The sequence below is a fragment of the Colletotrichum aenigma genome (genome assembly GCF_013390185.1).
Source record: "Colletotrichum aenigma strain Cg56 chromosome Unknown KSG_Cg56_contig05, whole genome shotgun sequence".
Classification (NCBI taxonomy): domain Eukaryota; kingdom Fungi; phylum Ascomycota; class Sordariomycetes; order Glomerellales; family Glomerellaceae; genus Colletotrichum; species Colletotrichum aenigma.
Window position 1 is genome coordinate 1,109,745 of NW_023500911.1, and position 17,281 is coordinate 1,127,025.

At 50.2% G+C, this 17,281-nt stretch overlaps 6 protein-coding genes across 6 annotated transcripts; 3 read left to right on the forward strand and 3 right to left on the reverse strand.

Annotated features, from left to right (window-relative positions):
• Positions 1-507: 507 nt before the first annotated feature.
• Positions 508-2,490, reverse strand: patE-4 (Dehydrogenase patE; the record flags this gene model as incomplete). The annotated part of the gene is made up of 1 exon (XM_037323199.1): positions 508-2,490. One exon carries the CDS (start codon positions 2,488-2,490, stop codon positions 508-510), a length of 1,983 nt encoding a protein of 660 aa, XP_037177636.1.
• A 1,901-nt stretch (positions 2,491-4,391) lies between these two features.
• CGCA056_v007952 (PI-PLC X domain-containing protein 1) lies at positions 4,392-5,031 on the reverse strand (the record flags this gene model as incomplete). Its single annotated transcript, XM_037323200.1, has 3 exons — positions 4,392-4,448; positions 4,538-4,851; positions 4,929-5,031. 3 exons carry the CDS (start codon positions 5,029-5,031, stop codon positions 4,392-4,394), a joined length of 474 nt encoding a protein of 157 aa, XP_037177637.1.
• A 1,930-nt stretch (positions 5,032-6,961) lies between these two features.
• CGCA056_v007953 (uncharacterized protein) lies at positions 6,962-7,477 on the reverse strand (the record flags this gene model as incomplete). Its single annotated transcript, XM_037323201.1, has 2 exons — positions 6,962-7,335; positions 7,396-7,477. The coding sequence occupies 2 exons, from the start codon at positions 7,475-7,477 to the stop codon at positions 6,962-6,964; spliced, it is 456 nt and encodes a 151-aa protein (XP_037177638.1).
• A 997-nt stretch (positions 7,478-8,474) lies between these two features.
• atnG-9 (ABC transporter atnG) lies at positions 8,475-11,902 on the forward strand (the record flags this gene model as incomplete). The annotated part of the gene is made up of 7 exons (XM_037323202.1): positions 8,475-8,520; positions 8,581-8,730; positions 8,791-10,507; positions 10,573-11,016; positions 11,071-11,157; positions 11,219-11,593; positions 11,680-11,902. The coding sequence occupies 7 exons, from the start codon at positions 8,475-8,477 to the stop codon at positions 11,900-11,902; spliced, it is 3,042 nt and encodes a 1,013-aa protein (XP_037177639.1).
• A 1,064-nt stretch (positions 11,903-12,966) lies between these two features.
• CGCA056_v007955 (General alpha-glucoside permease) lies at positions 12,967-14,875 on the forward strand (the record flags this gene model as incomplete). The annotated part of the gene is made up of 6 exons (XM_037323203.1): positions 12,967-13,182; positions 13,244-13,384; positions 13,600-14,025; positions 14,075-14,549; positions 14,604-14,774; positions 14,826-14,875. 6 exons carry the CDS (start codon positions 12,967-12,969, stop codon positions 14,873-14,875), a joined length of 1,479 nt encoding a protein of 492 aa, XP_037177640.1.
• Positions 14,876-15,410: 535 nt separating this feature from the next.
• PGLR2-1 (Polygalacturonase) lies at positions 15,411-16,880 on the forward strand (the record flags this gene model as incomplete). The annotated part of the gene is made up of 1 exon (XM_037323204.1): positions 15,411-16,880. One exon carries the CDS (start codon positions 15,411-15,413, stop codon positions 16,878-16,880), a length of 1,470 nt encoding a protein of 489 aa, XP_037177641.1.
• Between the last annotated feature and the right edge of the window lie 401 nt (positions 16,881-17,281).

The window sequence follows — 17,281 nt, forward strand, 5'->3', positions numbered from 1 at the left end:
CCATCGCCCCACTTATAGGTATGCCCAGCCTATAGGCATACGTGAGGGCATACGTGAGGGGCCCCCTTAGGGGGGGGGGCTTGAGGGTCCCTCCAAAGAGCCCTCTGAGGGCCTACAAGAGGGCTTATGAGGCTGTAGATATCCTCAAAATTACCCGATTAAGTAGTCTATATGACGTCATTTTATATAGTGATTTGTTTTATTTGTAAGTTAGCTAAGTAATCAAAAACACAAAAAAAAAAGAGCCAAGTTAACAAGTATGGGGGTCAAAATTGCTTTGATTACCCTTGTGGAGGCGCTGCGAGGCGCATCACTAGGGCACCGGCATATGTGAAGGCTTGAATTCCTACTACGATTGAAAGTTGAGGACTTTTCATAAACCAGTTACTGTCGAGGAAGCTTGCATTCACTGCGGTTTGAAATTGTATACTCAAACTGGACTTTTTTCGACCTTCCGTTGCACCGTTTCTGGAAATCTGCGCTGTTACTATGGCTTTTGGAATATCCTCAAAAAGTGCCTATGATGTCATCTGCAATCTTTTCGGCCAGTGCATACACAGCAGACTGTGGGTGTCCAGGAACTGCAAAAGGGAAGGTGCTTGCATCCACAACCCTCAGCCCCTGAACGCCAAATACCCTCCCATGACTGTCAACGACTGCCTTGCCGGACTGGACGTCCTCTTCCTTGCCCATGGCACATGTTGATACAGGATGCCACACTTGGCCGACATTGGCTTTGACGTACTCCAAAATCTCTTCGTCGGTCTGCACCGCGTCTCCAGGAAGTCCTTCTGGGCCAGCTTTAAAGCCTGGGGTGTTGGCGAAGTCTGAAGCCCATGCTGTGCGAAGTCGCTTGACGGCCGTTACGGCAAGCTCGACATCTGCTGGATCAGAGAGCCAGTTCAGGTTGATTTTGGGTGGGGTCTTCAGTACTGAAGGCGATGAGATGGTGACATTGCCTCGGGAGAAGACTAGGGGAAGGTACGCGGCGAGGGTACCGCTGGTTTGTCCTAGACCTGTAGAGAAAGAGCCCACGATAAATGACAGCTGCGGCCAATCTGAAGGAACGGACGCGAGTTTATCGCGTGCATCCTGCGAGAGTTTGGCGAGCGTTGAGTTCGGGAGGCGCTCGTGGGCCAAGAAGCCTGCAGCCGAGCTGTACGGCCCACTTCCAGATCTGAGATACTCTTCAATGAATATCGAGTTTAAAGTTGGATCCGCAGCCAGGGATTGCGCTGAGGTCGTGCTAACAGGGTACGCGACGAAGATCTGGATAGGATCTTGGAGGTTCTGTCCTACTCCGGGGACATCGGCTACCACTGTAATCGATAAAGCCTCAAGGTGTTCCCGGGAGCCAATGCCCGATACTTGGAGAAGTTGTGGAGAGTGAAACGTCCCTGCGGAAAGAATGACCTCCTTGCGCGCTGATAGGGTGTAGTCAACACCTTGTGAGTTGACGCTGGCCCCAGTGGCTTGAGTGCCGTTAAACAGAATTCTGGTGGCTTGAGTATGGGTGTACACAATAATGCCCGTATCTTTGATTGCCTGCCGTAAGAATGTGCTCTCGCTGGTTGACCTGTGGGCTTTCTCGGGCTCAATTGTCGATGGAACCCAAGCGCCGTGACCGACAAGCTGGCCACTGCTGAAACCTTTTGGGCTAATTGTCAAGCCAAGGCTCAAAATGACTTTCGCAAGCCATGTCAAAGTCGGATCAACCCAATTGTTCCACGAAACTTGCAAAGGTCCACCGTCCCCGCTGTAATCAGAAGCATCAAACACAACGGTCGCGTTGGTATTCTGCCGTTTCTCCTCATTCGGCGGTGTGAGATGGACAGATCGTTTGAAGTACTTCAGCATGTTCTCCCATTTGAACGAGTCGTCGCCGACAGTTTCGGCCCAGAGACTGTACGAGCCCTTTGTACCACGGATGTACGACATTGTGTTGATCGCGGACGAACCGCCGAGAGTTTTGCCTTGTGCGTAGTGGACCCTCCGGCCACCCACGCCGGGGATCGGTTCCGAGACGAGCGACCAGTCCATCAAAGGCTGTGGGGTGAATTCGGGTGTGGGATCGATGAAGTCAATGCCGGTGAGAGAGAGAAGAGGAACAACGCTATTGTTACCGTTTTCAACCTCGTAGAAGCCGCCAGCCTCGACGACGGCGACGGATGCGGATGTTGCGGCGAGACGGGACGCTATCGTGAGGCCTGCGGTGCCGCCGCCGATGACGAAGTAGTCATAGCTGGCATCCCGACCGGGGTAGCCAAACGCTGACGAGAAAAGTCGATCTTGGGCAGCCGCGAGTCCTACGAGACTGGAGAGAAGACATTGCGTCAGCTTCATCTTGATGATCGCTTCGCCGACGGAGGCGCGCTCTTCGTAGCGGACAAAAGCGAGAAGCGTTGAGAAGAAAACATCGTAGAATACAACGGTGGGTGACTCGCATTGAATAAGACTGTTCGTGATGCACGATGATGGCGCGAATGACATGGGCAGTTGTCCTAGGATGATTTCCTCGTTTGCTACAGCTGCACGCTCAGGTGAGCGAACCCCGGATAACAGATCACTGAAGGCGGGCAGCAGGGCCCTGGATGGTTGTCCCCGCGCTGTTTTAGGTCGGTTCGGATTCTGTCGTTGCATTGAACCAACCTACAACTTCGATAGTCTCAGGGGGCCCTGGTCGGCTGTCACCACGGGACGGAGTTCTGCTCGGGCGTTGTCATTTTCGGACACACAAAGAGTGTTGTATTGCGTGCTGACCGGATCCGTGGAGAGCAATAAATTGTGCGCGAAAGCCGGGCAAATGTTTGCGAGGGATGCAGGGGTCTCGTTGATACCAGTACAGCCATTGTCAACGCAGCGCAGGAAAAGTCTGTTCCACCTTGTGTCTGTTCTATTTAAAAGCAAATAATGGATTTCTAACAGTTTGGACTTGTATTTGAGAATGAGTGCAACCTGAGATAAAGGTACTCGTGGCGCATGCTCCGACGAACAGTGAAATTGAGCCGTCTTACATGCATGGTAGGCGCAGCCAACCATTCCAGGGCTGAAATGCACGTCGGCTAAATTGTCGTCATATCCAGTTCAGAAGACGGAGAACACACCACATAAGTCGCCCTCCATTTGTACGCACGACTGAAGAGTTCCTCAATTTAGGATTGCGAAATCGACACCCCCTTCGACCTCGAGACCCGGCCGACTACACAAACACCCGACGCAACCTCGACACTGTTGTCTCAACCGGTGCGCCGTTGTGGAGCTGCGGACCCTCCGGCCTACGGCGGCCTGACCTGCTTCTCTCTCCCTTCAACCGACAGTTCACGCCGCATACGCAAGCTTCATACGCTGCCAGCGACAGACTTCAAATATGCCATTTCCTCGTGTCAGATTCCACAATGCTACGAGAGTTGTGCTGTGGGGGTCGATCTCCCTGGCAATCCTTGCCGGAGGCGTGATCGCCTGGACGCTCCTCTGCGACTGCTCCGGGCCCCCGAGGTCAGTCCCCCCCGAAAAGATACAGCTCGAATGCAAAGTAAGAGAAAAATTGATGAGAGCCTTCAAAGTGTGGCGGCCGTGGTTTTCAACGTCAAGGGAAGTCATTACCATCATCTACAGGTTCTGCCTCAGCGCGTGGGGTGGGCAGCATCTCGTTGCCGAAGGCCTCCGGTCTGTTGTACATCTTTCACCGCAGGACTCTCTTGCCAGAAAAATACATAATGATGAAGCTGTCACAAAATGGCTGGCTCTTATCGCCTTCGCTATTTATCCAACTGCCTTATCCGTTGGGATGGCCACCATCTCCCCTGACGGTTACTGCGACCCACAATACAATATCCACCGCTTCTGGCCGCCTCATACTCGCGATGACATCAAAGACATACTGGAAAGCTGGACCGGGCTTATAGTAATTCACGCACGAACGGGAATGAGTTTACATCAAATGAACAGATGGCGCCTGACCGTTGGGAAAGCCGTGGTCTGGGGACTGGGAATAGCAGCATGGGTAACTGTCGAGATATACATGGGACCTTGCTGGTACTTCTCGCGAGTTTGGAAAGTGTGGTTTACTGTTATTTGCGCATCATTCGCGACATGGTTCATCGCCCATGCGCAAGAATTGATCGTGAGAAGCTGGAGGTCAGTTGGAACGGCACATCTAGAGTTGCTATTTTATATTGGGGTCGTTCACATTGTGAGGCGGGTTGATGTGGATGGATTCTGCGTCAAGCCAACATGTTGGTAGGGCAATTAGCGAGTCAAATGCTCAGCCGAGGAGGGTGTAACTTGGCGAGCATCACCGGGATATTAAGACGATCCAAGGATGTTGCCTGATGAACGACATTGAACTGCTATCGAAATAGAAAGATATTCAACACATGGTGACGGCCCAATCAAGAGTTGAAATGATCTTGCGCCTTGATGGCGTCCCCATCATCAATGAAGTCGAGCTTTGCAATTAACAATCAGCACTCTCAGAGTCGACGCAAGTTTCCGTGACGAAGACGATTTAATGAACGGCCGGTGAAGCTTAACTTACCAGAATGACGTTGGGTATCTTTCCCCACTTCGCCTTGCAAAGCTTGACTTGTCGACTGATTGAGTCCATCGAGTTGGTAATATTTGCCGCGAGTCTGGTGGGAATCTTGACAGTCTCTCCCTCAAACCTCGCACCCATGGCTATGTTCCAGACATGGTTGATCAGGTACATATACTTTGATTCATCGATGTCCCGTTGTGGCCGGTCGCGCTTGCAGTGAGGGAAGTTGCTGTCCAGTTCGCCATATGGTGTCTCCCAGGAGTAGCTGAACCAGTCCATAATCCACTTCTCGCGCCTAGGCTTTTCGGGGTAATCTGCTAAAGTTAGCATGTTTATCACTTTAAAAACAAATACCCCAATGTTATGTGGGATCTTGATGATTTGTACCTACCCATGAAGACAACAAGTCTGTTATTATTATCAATTAGCTGGCCGAGCGTGGGCCACGAATTGACGGTAAGTTTCTTGTTTGGCGTGAAAGCAATTTTATCCATTCCGACTTTCCGAAAGGCTGCGGCAAAGTCTCTCCCGCGGATGGAAGTCGGATTCGTCAACAGTAAGGTCACCACCTCGTTTGGGTGTTTCTTCATCCAGCGGCTGACCTCTAACAAGAAGTCCTCCAACTTTCCCACGTCAAGAAGCCAACACTTGGAGTGGCACATTCTGATCTCGCCGTCCTTCCAGTGTGTTTGAATAGTTAGAAATCGGACGCCTATGTCAAGCTGTCGAGTGACAGGGACATTCTGATTGTGAGTTATTCTATCGCCAATGAAGTTGGCGTTGTGCGAACCGACGAAAGTGACGTTTGAGTATTTCCTATTGCAGAGATGTTTGTGGCCGTTGCATTTGCGGGCATCGGCTAGCCCTAAAGCCACGAGGCAGACTAGCAGATGAATGATACGCATGACACTCAGAGGGGGAAAAGAAGAAACACAGGTGGAAGCTAGAACTGATGAGGAATTTGGGGGGAAGGAATAGCAAATCCGAGAATACATTTTAATCGTGAGCGCCAGATATGGACATGTCCCTCCATGGGCCTCCAAGGTTCTGGTATGGAAGTGAGAACGTTGTGGCGTGCGGCGGACGTTTTTTGATACTGGCACGCCACGGCCACCATCAGCGAGGCTGGAGTTTAAAATCGTCGATGCGGCACATATGAAAATGATATGAGCTGGTTCAAGAAATGAAGCTCAAAATAAATGACAAGTTTATGTGGCTTGATCAAAGTTGAAGAGAAGCGTCGATCTTTGACAACCTTTGTACACAAATAAAGAGACTTTGGAGACACTAACTCTGTACCTAATTTGCACAACATTACTGATGTCAAGAGTATCTCTTCGATTGCGATGGGACTACAGTACTTACATGTAGCATCGGCGAATGCTCCCGGCTTTCTCTAAATCTGCTCAACCACAATTTTCGCTATTAGCCCGATAGAAATTTCGATTATTTTGAAGGCTGCCTGGTTTTTGCTTGGTCTTCTGACTTTTCATTTATACTTCTGTGTGGCATGTTTTTTGCTTGCGGGCAAACCTTTCTGGCTGCTGTAAGAGGGGAAATACCTGAGAAGTCACAGAGTGATATTTCTTCGTGAATGGAAGCACGTCTGCCTTCTTCCATGATTTTGGGTCGGTCTGCGTATCGAAGACCCCATCCAGAGCCTTTTGCAACTTAGGAACAACAATAGAAGACCCGTCCTCCTGGCCAGCGGAAATGAGACTGATAATGCCATGCACATGCCCCTGCCACACTTGGGGGGCGGGGGAATTTAGTTGACACGGGGCCAGGGAGCACGAGAAGGCTTGTCTTTCCGGCTGGGGAAAGTAATGTTGAAGAACCGAATAAAACAAGAAGCTCTTCAGTACCCCAGATCTTTTGTAAAGCATCTAGGACTCCGGGATCCTGGCGTCCTTCTCAGAAAATGCCCTTGTGGGCTGCAGCATATTTCTCGAAAGAACTGTTATCTGACTACACTGGTAATTTCTCATCAATCCAGGTGGACGGATCTTATAGGATGTGAGCGGATTCCATGTGGGTTAGGAAGACCAGGAGAAGCTGGGCTGAGGTGCTTTTTGGCCAAGTTCTATGATCCGTGAAGTGTATAGTAGTTTGCAAGACACCTTCAGTCTCGGCTTTTGCGGAATAATAGATGGATGAAGTCACTGGCGCGAGAATTACTCTTAACTTGTTCCGTTCACTACATGGATTGGGGGATTGTCAAGTCTCAACCATATGAATGGAAATTGTGGCTAGTCAACATGTCTGTCGGAAACATCGTTCTTGTCATGACTAATCCACTATCCAATACCATTGTTCTCGCATAGATCATTCAAAGACTTTCTTGCCATTGCAAACCCGAAGCTTGGTGGCATGTCTCAAGACCAGAAAGGTTGACGTGAGTGCAGAGGCACGTTCCAGACCAACTCACGCGCTGACGTTGGTCTCTTCGCGCTCGACTTTGGAGTCCGCTCCATTGGCATAAAAGATACCGTACGCAGCGTCAGCATCATCACGCTTAACCTTCGACGCGCCGCTGTTGGCATAGAAAATGCCATAGGCTGCGTCAGCATCGTCACGTCGGGCTTTGGTTCCCGCACCATTGGCGTAGAAGATTCCGTAGGCTGCGTCGGCATCGTCCCGCTTGGTTTTGGTGCCTGCACCGTTGGCGTAGAAGATACCATACGCAGCATCGGCATCATCACGCTTAGCCTTGATACCAGCTCCGTTGGCGTAGAAGATGCCATAAGCGGCATCGGCGTCATCCGGCGCACGCTTGTCGTTGACCTCTCGGGCCACAGCTGTATTGTTTGCAAAAATTAGTCTAGCGCGTTTACAGAATGGCTTATCATTTAACTTACCTGCACCGCCATTATCAACAGGCAGGGCTTGCAGAACAGGGGCCAGAGCCGCGAGGATCGCGAATTGGGTCTTGAATTGCATTTTGCACAATGAGTACTCGAATCCAAAGATGATAGGATGTAATGAAAAGGTTTTGGGACGGAGAAGAACGGAGTAAGTAGACTGAGAGTGGCTGTGAGGATATGAAAGAGTCTAGCAGGTCAAGGAAGCTCGTTCCAGCTGTACTTGTACTCCTCAGCTCCTGCTGCTCAATTCTTCGCTGACGCGAACCTCTCGGTCTTCCGGCTTTTCGACTACTTTTTCTCACAAGTCGTTCATTCACCCTTCCTGTTTCCATGGTATCGTCGACGGCTGACAGAGTATGTAGTAAGTACAAACCTATGGTGAGTTATTTGGCCAAGGGCGTGTTTCTAAACTTCCCCTGGTCATCGCCATTGTCTCATCGAAAATGGGTCCAAGTCTTACAGCACACCGATGGAACTTTTGTCAGTCTTGGTGACCTAGTGGCACTCAAGAAGCATTGCGATCTGAGTCAAAGCTGGTGTGCTTGCCTCTGCGGCCGCAAGTCGGATGTGTCGACGAGCCAGAGTGGAAGCTACTGGTAGCCGCTTTCAATTTGATGGCGGATTTGACGAGGACTGTGCCGTATGCACGTATCAGCTTGCAGAACAAGTCGCATGAACACGCAATCAGGACTGGTATGTTGGAAGACGAGAAGTGAATGGCTTGGAACTCCGCAGGCGTGCGATTTCTCCGTTGGGAAGGTGCTCTTGCCCCAAACAAATGCAGGCCCTTCTGGCCAGACTGTGCCTCTTTCAAGTCCACGTAGAGGGTGCAGGATGCAACTTCTCATGAAAGAAGGAGATATCTCACTCACCAACAGCCCAACGTGAGTTTGATACCCCGTTTATTTGGCTTGGCGATATGGCGTCTTGCATATGCGTATGCGCCCAGTTTTACCCGGCAAGCGGCGGTCCTTGAGTAACAGGGCAACCTGAAGTCTTGAGAACTTTGACAGAAACCTTACTAACTTCTCACAGCATGCTTTCTGGTCACTCTGTGCGTCAACAAGTTCACAATGCCTCGTCAGAATCGGTGGATGGAAGCTCTCCAGGCGCGAATCAGTAAGCTCTCGTAATATTCTGTGGGTGATGAATTGTGAATGATGTCTAAGACGAATGTAGACCGCACAGTCTCTGTACTTTCGCAGATCAAGAGCATCAAAATGATAGGGTTAGGCGAACAGTCTGAAAAAGTATTGGACGCACTTCGTGTTAAAGAGCTACAATTTGCCAACGGGTTTAGGATGATCATGGTCTTATCTTTTTGCATCGGTTAGTAGGCTCATAATTATCTAGCGTGAACCTCCGCCCTATTACTAACTCATTTGGTAGCTTTTGCGCCCATCTTCATCGTTCCAGTTGTGTGCTTCGCCATCTATCTATCAGCTTCTCCGAATGGTAGTGGAGACAACACCTTCGACGTTGCCAAAGCCTTTACATCTCTGTCGTTGGTAGTCATTTTGACTCAGCCACTTTCAAGTCTTTTCCAGTACGTTCCGATGTTTGCCGGGGCTGCCAACTGTCTTCAACGTATCATTGACTTTATCCACTCTCCTTCACATCGTGACCGAAGAGAGGGAAAGTCAGATGTCACGAGGGAGCGCGGTGGTCGTCGAGATAATGCTTCGGGAGCAGAAAAGTCTACAGCTGTAGTGGACATCGTTGGAAGAAACACTACAACGGGAGACGTTCTGTCCATCTATGACGGCGCTTTCGGCTGGAGCGAAAATCAATGGGATCTTCACAACGTCAACATCAGCATACCCAAGTCTCAGCTGACAGTAATTACCGGGCCAGTTGCCAGTGGTAAATCGACACTTTGCAACGCATTTCTTGGTGAAGTGCCTTACGTTAAAGGTATCGTCGAGATATCTTCTGGGGCGGGCATTGGATTCTGTGACCAAACGCCATACCTGACCAACACGACCATCTACGAAAATATCATTGGGGGAAGTGTCGTTGACAACGCTTGGTACAAGACGGTTGTTAGGGCAGTGGACCTGGAGACTGACTTTGAAAGGCTTTCGAGTGGAGACCGCACCTACGTTGGGAACAACGGAGATGCACTGAGCACAGGACAGAAACAGCGCGTTGCAATCGCTCGAGCGGTTTACGCAAGAACGCCCCTTATCATTCTGGACGACGTCTTCAGCGGGATGGACAACGTGACCAAGGCCTACATCTATGAGCGACTTTTGAGCCCTGGCGGGCTGTTGCGCCACTTAGAGATGACTGCGATCTTGGCTTGCTCTGATCAGGATATGTGTCTTGCTGCAGACTTGGTGGTGGACCTTGCACCTGGCGAGCCTCCTGTTTCCAGCCACCCCGGCCGCAGAGAACAGCCCAAGTATCACCCGATGGATGAACGAAAAGAAGACAATATTTCAGATACTGCAGATTCTCCTGGCACTACATACACCGAACGTGATCAGAGCACTGCAACTCCAGCCCCACAGAAACAAGCGTCTAAGACACCCAGTGATTGGGCAACTTACGGCTACTTCGCCCGAGCTGTGGGAAGCCCGAACACGGCGTTACTAATATTCCTCGGTGGAGTATTCGGAACACTATACACGTTTCCCTCTGTTTGGTTGAACTGGTGGACTACGGATCCTACAGCCAGAGACAGTTTCTATCTTGGCATCTATGCCTTACTTCAGGCCACTGGTCTTATCTGTTGGTTTCTCTTCACTCGCCATTGCCTGACGACGGTAGTGTCTAGGTCGGGAAAGAAGCTGCACAACAGCCTTCTGTCAACGGTCATGTCAGCATCATTTTCTTACCCCAGCACCAAAGACTCAGGGACCATCATCAATCGATTCTCTCAGGATCTTCAGTCGGTCGATGGCGAACTGCCGGCTGCTCTGCTCAACACGGTAGCAACAACATTCATCGCCTTAGCCCAAGTCGCTTTGGTCGCCACCGCAAGTCCGTGGCTGGCGATTTCATACCCGCTCCTGGTGTTGGTCTTTTACGGTATTCAACGGTTCTATCTTCGAACATCACAGCAACTTCGGCCCCTCGATCTTGAACTCAAAAGCCCTCTGTAGTAAGTGAGGCTTATTTTGTGTCTGGACATGGCACGACGAAATCTCTGACACCACTTCCCCGTAGTACACATTTCTTAGATACCTTACGAGGCATCACCACAGTCCGAGCTTTTGGATGGTCTCAGCATTACGTCGAACGCAACCAGCAGCTTCTCGATGCATCCCAGCGTCCCAATTACCTGCTTCAGATGATTCAGCAATGGCTTTCATTGGTTTTAAACATGGTGGTCGTGGTCATAGTCACGCTTCTCGTGACCCTTAGTCTGAAGCTTCGATCAAGCCTTGGGCTCACTGCAGTTGCTCTGGTCAATCTGATGTCTCTTAGTCAGATGTTGCGATCGGTTGTGATTGGGTGGACGCTTATGGAGACATCAATTACTGCAGTTGCACGAATCAAGGAGTTTGAGCAGACGACACCAAGAGAGAATGACTCAAACTCGGATGGAGTCATCATTCGCGAACCAGATTCAGGCAGGATTGAGTACAAGAACCTGACAGTGTCGTATGGGTAAGTAGAAGCCTCATGCTAACCTTGATTCTGAATGCTGACCGAGTCTGCCAGCCTGAGTAATGAGAACCTCGCACTCAAAAATGTCAACTTGGTAATCGAGGCAGGGCAGAAAGTCGGCATATGCGGCCGGAGTGGAAGGTGAGTGATACCGTGCAAGTACCTGTCGAAAAGGCCAGGCCTCGAGTTAACAAATCTACAGCGGAAAGTCATCATTGGTTGCATCTCTCTTCCGATTGCTGGATGTTCGACGAGGGAAGATTATCATCGATACAAACGACATCAAGGATTATTCCTTATCGACCCTTCGATCAAGCATCAACGCCATTCCGCAAGATCCCTTCGTCACCGGTGGAACATTCCGCGAGGTTCTTGATCCTTATGGAGCATCGCCAGATCATGCAATTGAAGAAGCCCTCCGCAAGATAAAGCTAATCGAACACGTGCAAGACCATGGAGGCCTCGGAGGTAGTGTGAAGCCTGAGTCACTCAGTCAGGGGCAAAAGCAGCTGCTATCTCTCGCAAGAGCCATCCTGAGGCGTTGCAGGATCGTCGTTCTGGACGAAGTCACCAGCAGGTGAGTATTGAGAATAGAGACTACAATTAGCTTTCTTGTAGCCTGCGATTCCTGATTTCAAGGCTAACTCGATTCGCCAACAACAGCTTGGACCTAGAGACGGAGCAGCTCATATGGGGCGTTTTGCAGGAAGAATTCAGGGGATGCACCATCATTGCTATTGCGCACAGACTCGAAACAATTGTTGGCTTCGATCGGGTTGCTGTCATGGACGAGGGGAACATCATTGAATTCGACGATCCTCGTGTCTTGTTGGAGGATGCTAACTCGGCTTTTTCCAAGATGCGTAGAACGGGCAAAGCACACTAATGAAATTGTGGCGATTTAAGACAGAATACACGAGACCGGTGATTGAGATAAATGAGGCCAGCTTCAATGGAGGCCGATTCTCGGCGGAATTTACATGTTGATTTGAACGAAGATGAAGTAGGCCACGTTGAAAAGACCTTTTCGTCTCTCTCTCGCATGTCTCTCGCTTTGTGATTTTCAGCACTAAACACTACGTCCAGAATGAATATTAACCAGTACAGCTTTGTCGAAATGCAACGTTCGCGTTTAACTTTACGATGCTCTAGCCATTGCAAAAATGCTGATTGGCCGGTGTGGGCAATCATTGGGCTTCCTAAACCGGGGAAGCATCGAGCCTGGCTTCTCGGTAACACAGCTGGCTGGCTACTTTCAATCCATGATGACCGGGCGGGCGGGGCGTCCGGCCGATGCGGCCTCGGGCATGGCACCCGGTGCGGGGTCGGTTGGGTCGCCGTGTCGGATGATGGTCCCAGGTGAATAGCATCAATGCCACTTGTTATTCAGAAAACACGTTGGACGTAAGTTGTTCCTAAGAAGGCACCGTATCTCACATCCGTCCCGCTGTTAATCTTGGTTCGATCTCCGGCCTGACTCGAGGTGGGTGATTGCCTCTTTCGCAGGCAGCGGCGCCTTTCGACCAGTATTTGCTCGAGCCAAGCTGATGTCATGTGCTGATCAAACTGGGAGTCTCTTGCCTGATGAAGTTGATCGCGGGGATCTATCCTATTGGGCCGCTTGGAATGGGCTGCCTTACATGGCATGGTGTTCCGACCACGTGTAGTTCTCAAGGACAGGGCGCTCCTCGTATCCCGTTTCATTCTTCCCCGCAAATGACGACCAGGGATGATCCGCTACCCCGGATCTACCGGTATGGGGGAGCGTATTACAGTGAATGAAAGAGCTTGTATGCAGGTGGTTTTAGCCGTTGGTAGATGATCAGTTGGTGTGTCGAACTTTGAAATAAGAGTCAATTCGTGGCCACGAATCCTCATCTGACTCTTTATCTTCTCGCTTGCAAATTTCCTTCTTCAAGTAATCTGACTTGCAAACCGTCGCAACTGAACATGGCCGTTGAAAAGGTTGTCCCGACTGCGAGGGAACTTGAGCAATTCGATCTCAATGATGCCCACACTGTCGAGCTTATTAATCGTGCCCAAGAGGGAGATGCCGCCGATCGCAAGCTCACCGTCCGTCAGGCTCTAGTCAAGTACAAGAAGGCAGTTTTCTGGGCCTTGTTCTTGTCTACCAGTCTTATTATGGAAGGATACGACCTTGTCATTGTGGGACCCCCCAAGGTCTTTGCACTAGTTGTTTCGCACTCGGCTGACATATGACAAATAGATCACTTCCTTCTATGGACAGACACAATTCAAGAATCGCTTTGGTGTGTATGATGAGGGAAGCGGCGAGAAGCTCATCCCTCCTGAGTGGCAATCCGGACTTTCGAACTCGGCACTGGTTGGGCAGCTCGCAGGCCTGGTTGTGAATGCCTGGTGTCAAGACAGATTCGGGGCGAGACACACAATGATGTTTTTCATGGCATGGATGGCAGTGATGATATCAATTCCTTGCTTCGCGCCATCCTTACCCGTGCTGGCCTGGGGCGAAGCCATGTGCGGTGTCTCGTGGGGTGTTTTTCAGGTATTTGAATCGTGTTTTCTTACCGCTGATACTCATTACTAATCTTCGGGCTCCAGACACTAAGTACAACATACGCTTGTGAGGTCGTCCCAACCGTACTTCGGCCGTATGTCACAGCCTACGTCTGCATGTGTTGGGGCGCCGGTATCTTACTATCAGCTGGAGTTGTCCGAGCAGTCGCTAGCATCGACGGCGATATGGGCTGGCGGCTCCCATTCCTTCTTCAGTGGGTATGGCCCGTCCCTCTTTTCATTGGAGCTTACTTTGCACCCGAGTCTCCGTGGAACGCTGTGAGGCGTGGCAAATTCGACACAGCTCGGAAAAGTCTTGTTCGTCTTCGAGAAGACACCACGGAACGCGAAGCTGAAGTCGATGCTTCGCTGGCATACATCAGACACACGACAGCACTCGAGGAGGCCGAGACTCACGGCGCCTCGTTCATTGAGTGTTTCAAAGGAACCAATCTGTGGCGGACTGAGATTGTGAGTTTATACTAAATACCCTGATATCGGTGTTATAATTCTGACATAGATTCTCCTGGAGAACTGCGTCGTCTGGGCTGCCCAAATCCTAGGGGGCAATGCTCTAGTAGCTTATGGAGTGACCTTCCTCCAAGCCGCAGGCTTTTCGGAGATACAGTCTCTCAACTTGAACATCTCATTGTCTGCATGCTACGTTATCGGTGGCATTATCTGCTGGTTTCTGTTTCCTCATGTTGGACGTGCAACGCTCTACATGAGTGGTTTGACATTCCTATTTTTCTGCAACATTGTGATCGGAGGACTCGGATTCACGAAGGATGCAAAAGCTCAGATTGCGATTGGCGTCATTCTGGTTGTCTCAACTCTGGTCAATATGGTCACGGTCGGACCTGTCTGCTACCCTATCGTTGCGGAAACCCCGTCCGGGAGACTCCGTTACAAAACCATCGTGATCGGTCGCTTCGTCTACAATGTTACAGGCATTGTGGAACACACCCTCACCCCTCGAATGATCTCGCCGATTGGTAAGTCAAACAGTCGTCAAAAAAGCCCCAGAGTCTTCAGCTAATCGATATCAGGATGGAACTGGGGAGCGAAGGCTGGTTTGTTTTACGCTGGAACTAATCTCGTTTGCAACACGTGGTGTTATTTCCGTCTCCCGGAAACAAAAGACCGACCGTTTGGTGAACTTGATATTCTCTTCGAAAACAAGATTCCCGCAAGAAAGTTCAAGTATACCACTGTTGACCGTCAGTGAAACGCCTTCCGGAGAAGTTGACGACGAAGCTAATGTGTTGTAGAATTCGCCGGAAGAAATGAGATCGTTGGCAAGGAGGAAGACATGGCCTAAGGTTGATTCCGATTGCAGTCCGGCAGGTTACAAAGAAGACTTTCAGGATGGAACTTGGTGTCGCCTTTAAGTAAGTTTCTTTTGTCTGGTGTTTCCCAGGTTGCGGGTTCCACAAGCAGAATTGGTATTTGAGAATATCCGGCGATGACTTCTGCTTGCAGATCAAATCATTTTTCTTGACTCCTACGTTAGTCCCGATATGAAAAGCCTGTCTGGTTTGTCAAATGTTGACGATGCGCTCGGGAATGCTCCGGTAATTGTCCCGATCCCGTCAGCCCACGCTGTGCCTGGCCTCGGCACACATCAGCTTCGGTGATAATCCCGTAATGGCTCCTTGGCCTAGAGCGGGGCGCTCCGCATTTTACTCCGTCAGTTGCAATGAGACTACACATCTCGATCGTCCATATGAGTTTCTGTTGACTTCAGAACCGAAAACCTTTGCTCTGACACGCGACGCTTATTAGGAACACAAGAACTCGAATGCCTAGTTTTTCTTACCCTTTCGGCTTTCCTCACAACACCTCAACAATTGGGGATGGCTTCGCGCTCAGCTTTCAGGGTCTATGACAGCCCGTCAGGCGTATCCATTCACGACGAGTTCGTGGTGGAAGTCCGTCCCATATCGCCTGGCAGCACTGAGAAGCAGCAATGGACTCGCGTGCCAGCATACGCCATTGAGGTCGCCAACGCCAACATCACACGAAACGACTTCAACAGACATACAGTGGCCTTAGCCTCATTTGATATCAGCGGTCCTGTCGATATCAAAGTAACATACACGGCTTGCCCCGTTAAAGAGGCAATCATTCGCCCGGTTTCTCTCGGCATCGATACTCAAGTTCATGAGGGAGAGATCACATTCACACTCAACGAGTCTCGCGATGTTATGCTTGAGATCAACAAAAACAAGTGGAAGGCTTTGCACTTGCTTACCAACGAGATTGACGCAAACGCGCCGACGCAAGATACCGATGATATTTGGTACTTCGGGCCCGGGATCAATCAAGGGACCGCTTACTCAAATATCACTGACGGAGTCAACTTGATGGTGCCGTCAGGCAAGACCGTCTATCTCGCTGGCGGTGCATTCATCACCTGCAGACTCAACTTCGTCGGCGTTTCCAACAGTGCTGTCAAAGGCCATGGCTTCATTCTCGGCCCGAAAGACGGATACGTCCATAGGGAGCTTGGCGGGGCGATTCACATGAGCAACGCAAACAACATCCTGGTGGAAAAGGTCACATCAATCGGGGCCAACGGCTTCAGTCTGTCGGCCGGAGAATGTGACGGTGTTCGCGTTGACGGCTACCGGTCATTTTCTTTTGCTGGAAACGGCGATGGAATCGACTTCTTCTGCTCATCAAACATCATAATTGAAAACTGCTTCCTGCGGAACTCAGACGACACCATTGCTCTCTATTCCCATCGATGGGACTGGTACGGCGACTCGAAAAACATTACGATCCGAAACTGTGTGCTACTGCCAGAGATTGCGCACGCCATCAATATGGGTACGCACGGGAATCCTGCCAAACCAGAGACGACCAGCAACATTCGCATAAGCAACATCGATATCTTGGATCACGAGGAGAACCAGCTGTGGTATCAAGGGTGCATCGCCATCAACGCGGCTGATGAGAACCTCTTTCATGATATCCACATAGAAAATGTCAGAGTTGAGCGGATCACGAAGGGTCAATTGTTCAATCTCCGTGTTATGCAAAACGCGATGTGGACAACGGCGCCAGGAAGTGGAATCCGTGATGTTGTCTTCAAGAACGTGTCACTCGACATGAAACACTCCAAAATTGTCAACCCTTCACAGATTCTGGGTTACAATCAACAGCGGCAGATAGAGAACATCAAATTTCAGGGCCTCAGAATCGAGGGTCGAGAAATCCATGAGGGTATGGAGAAGCCCAGGTGGTACATGGTCGCCGACTTGGTTCCTGTTTTTGCCAATGAGCATGTCAAAGGTTTATCGTTTGAGAATTTGACGTCTTAGAATGGACCTCGAGGATTACACATTACAGTTTGCCACAAAGTATGTTTTCTCATCCATCGGCTAGTCTCAATATCTAGAATAGATCTTCCAAGCCAGCTGTTCCCAATCCATGAGGCAATGACCTACACACATCTAAACGATGATGCGACATTTGGATCGCCCCTTAAATAATGTTGGATACCGGGGTACATGCAGATATCTCTCTCCACATGAATGCCGAGGCCATTTGCTCCAGAGGCTCGCAGCGTGTCTAGGGCCACACCATCTTCTACCCAGTGAATGATTGGATCCATGGAGAATGGCGGGCTTGGTCCGCAGTTGAAACAGTGTCCAGCACCCGGAGCCACGAAGAACCGATAATAATCCTGAGCCTCTGGATCTTTGGCCAACGCACGATCATA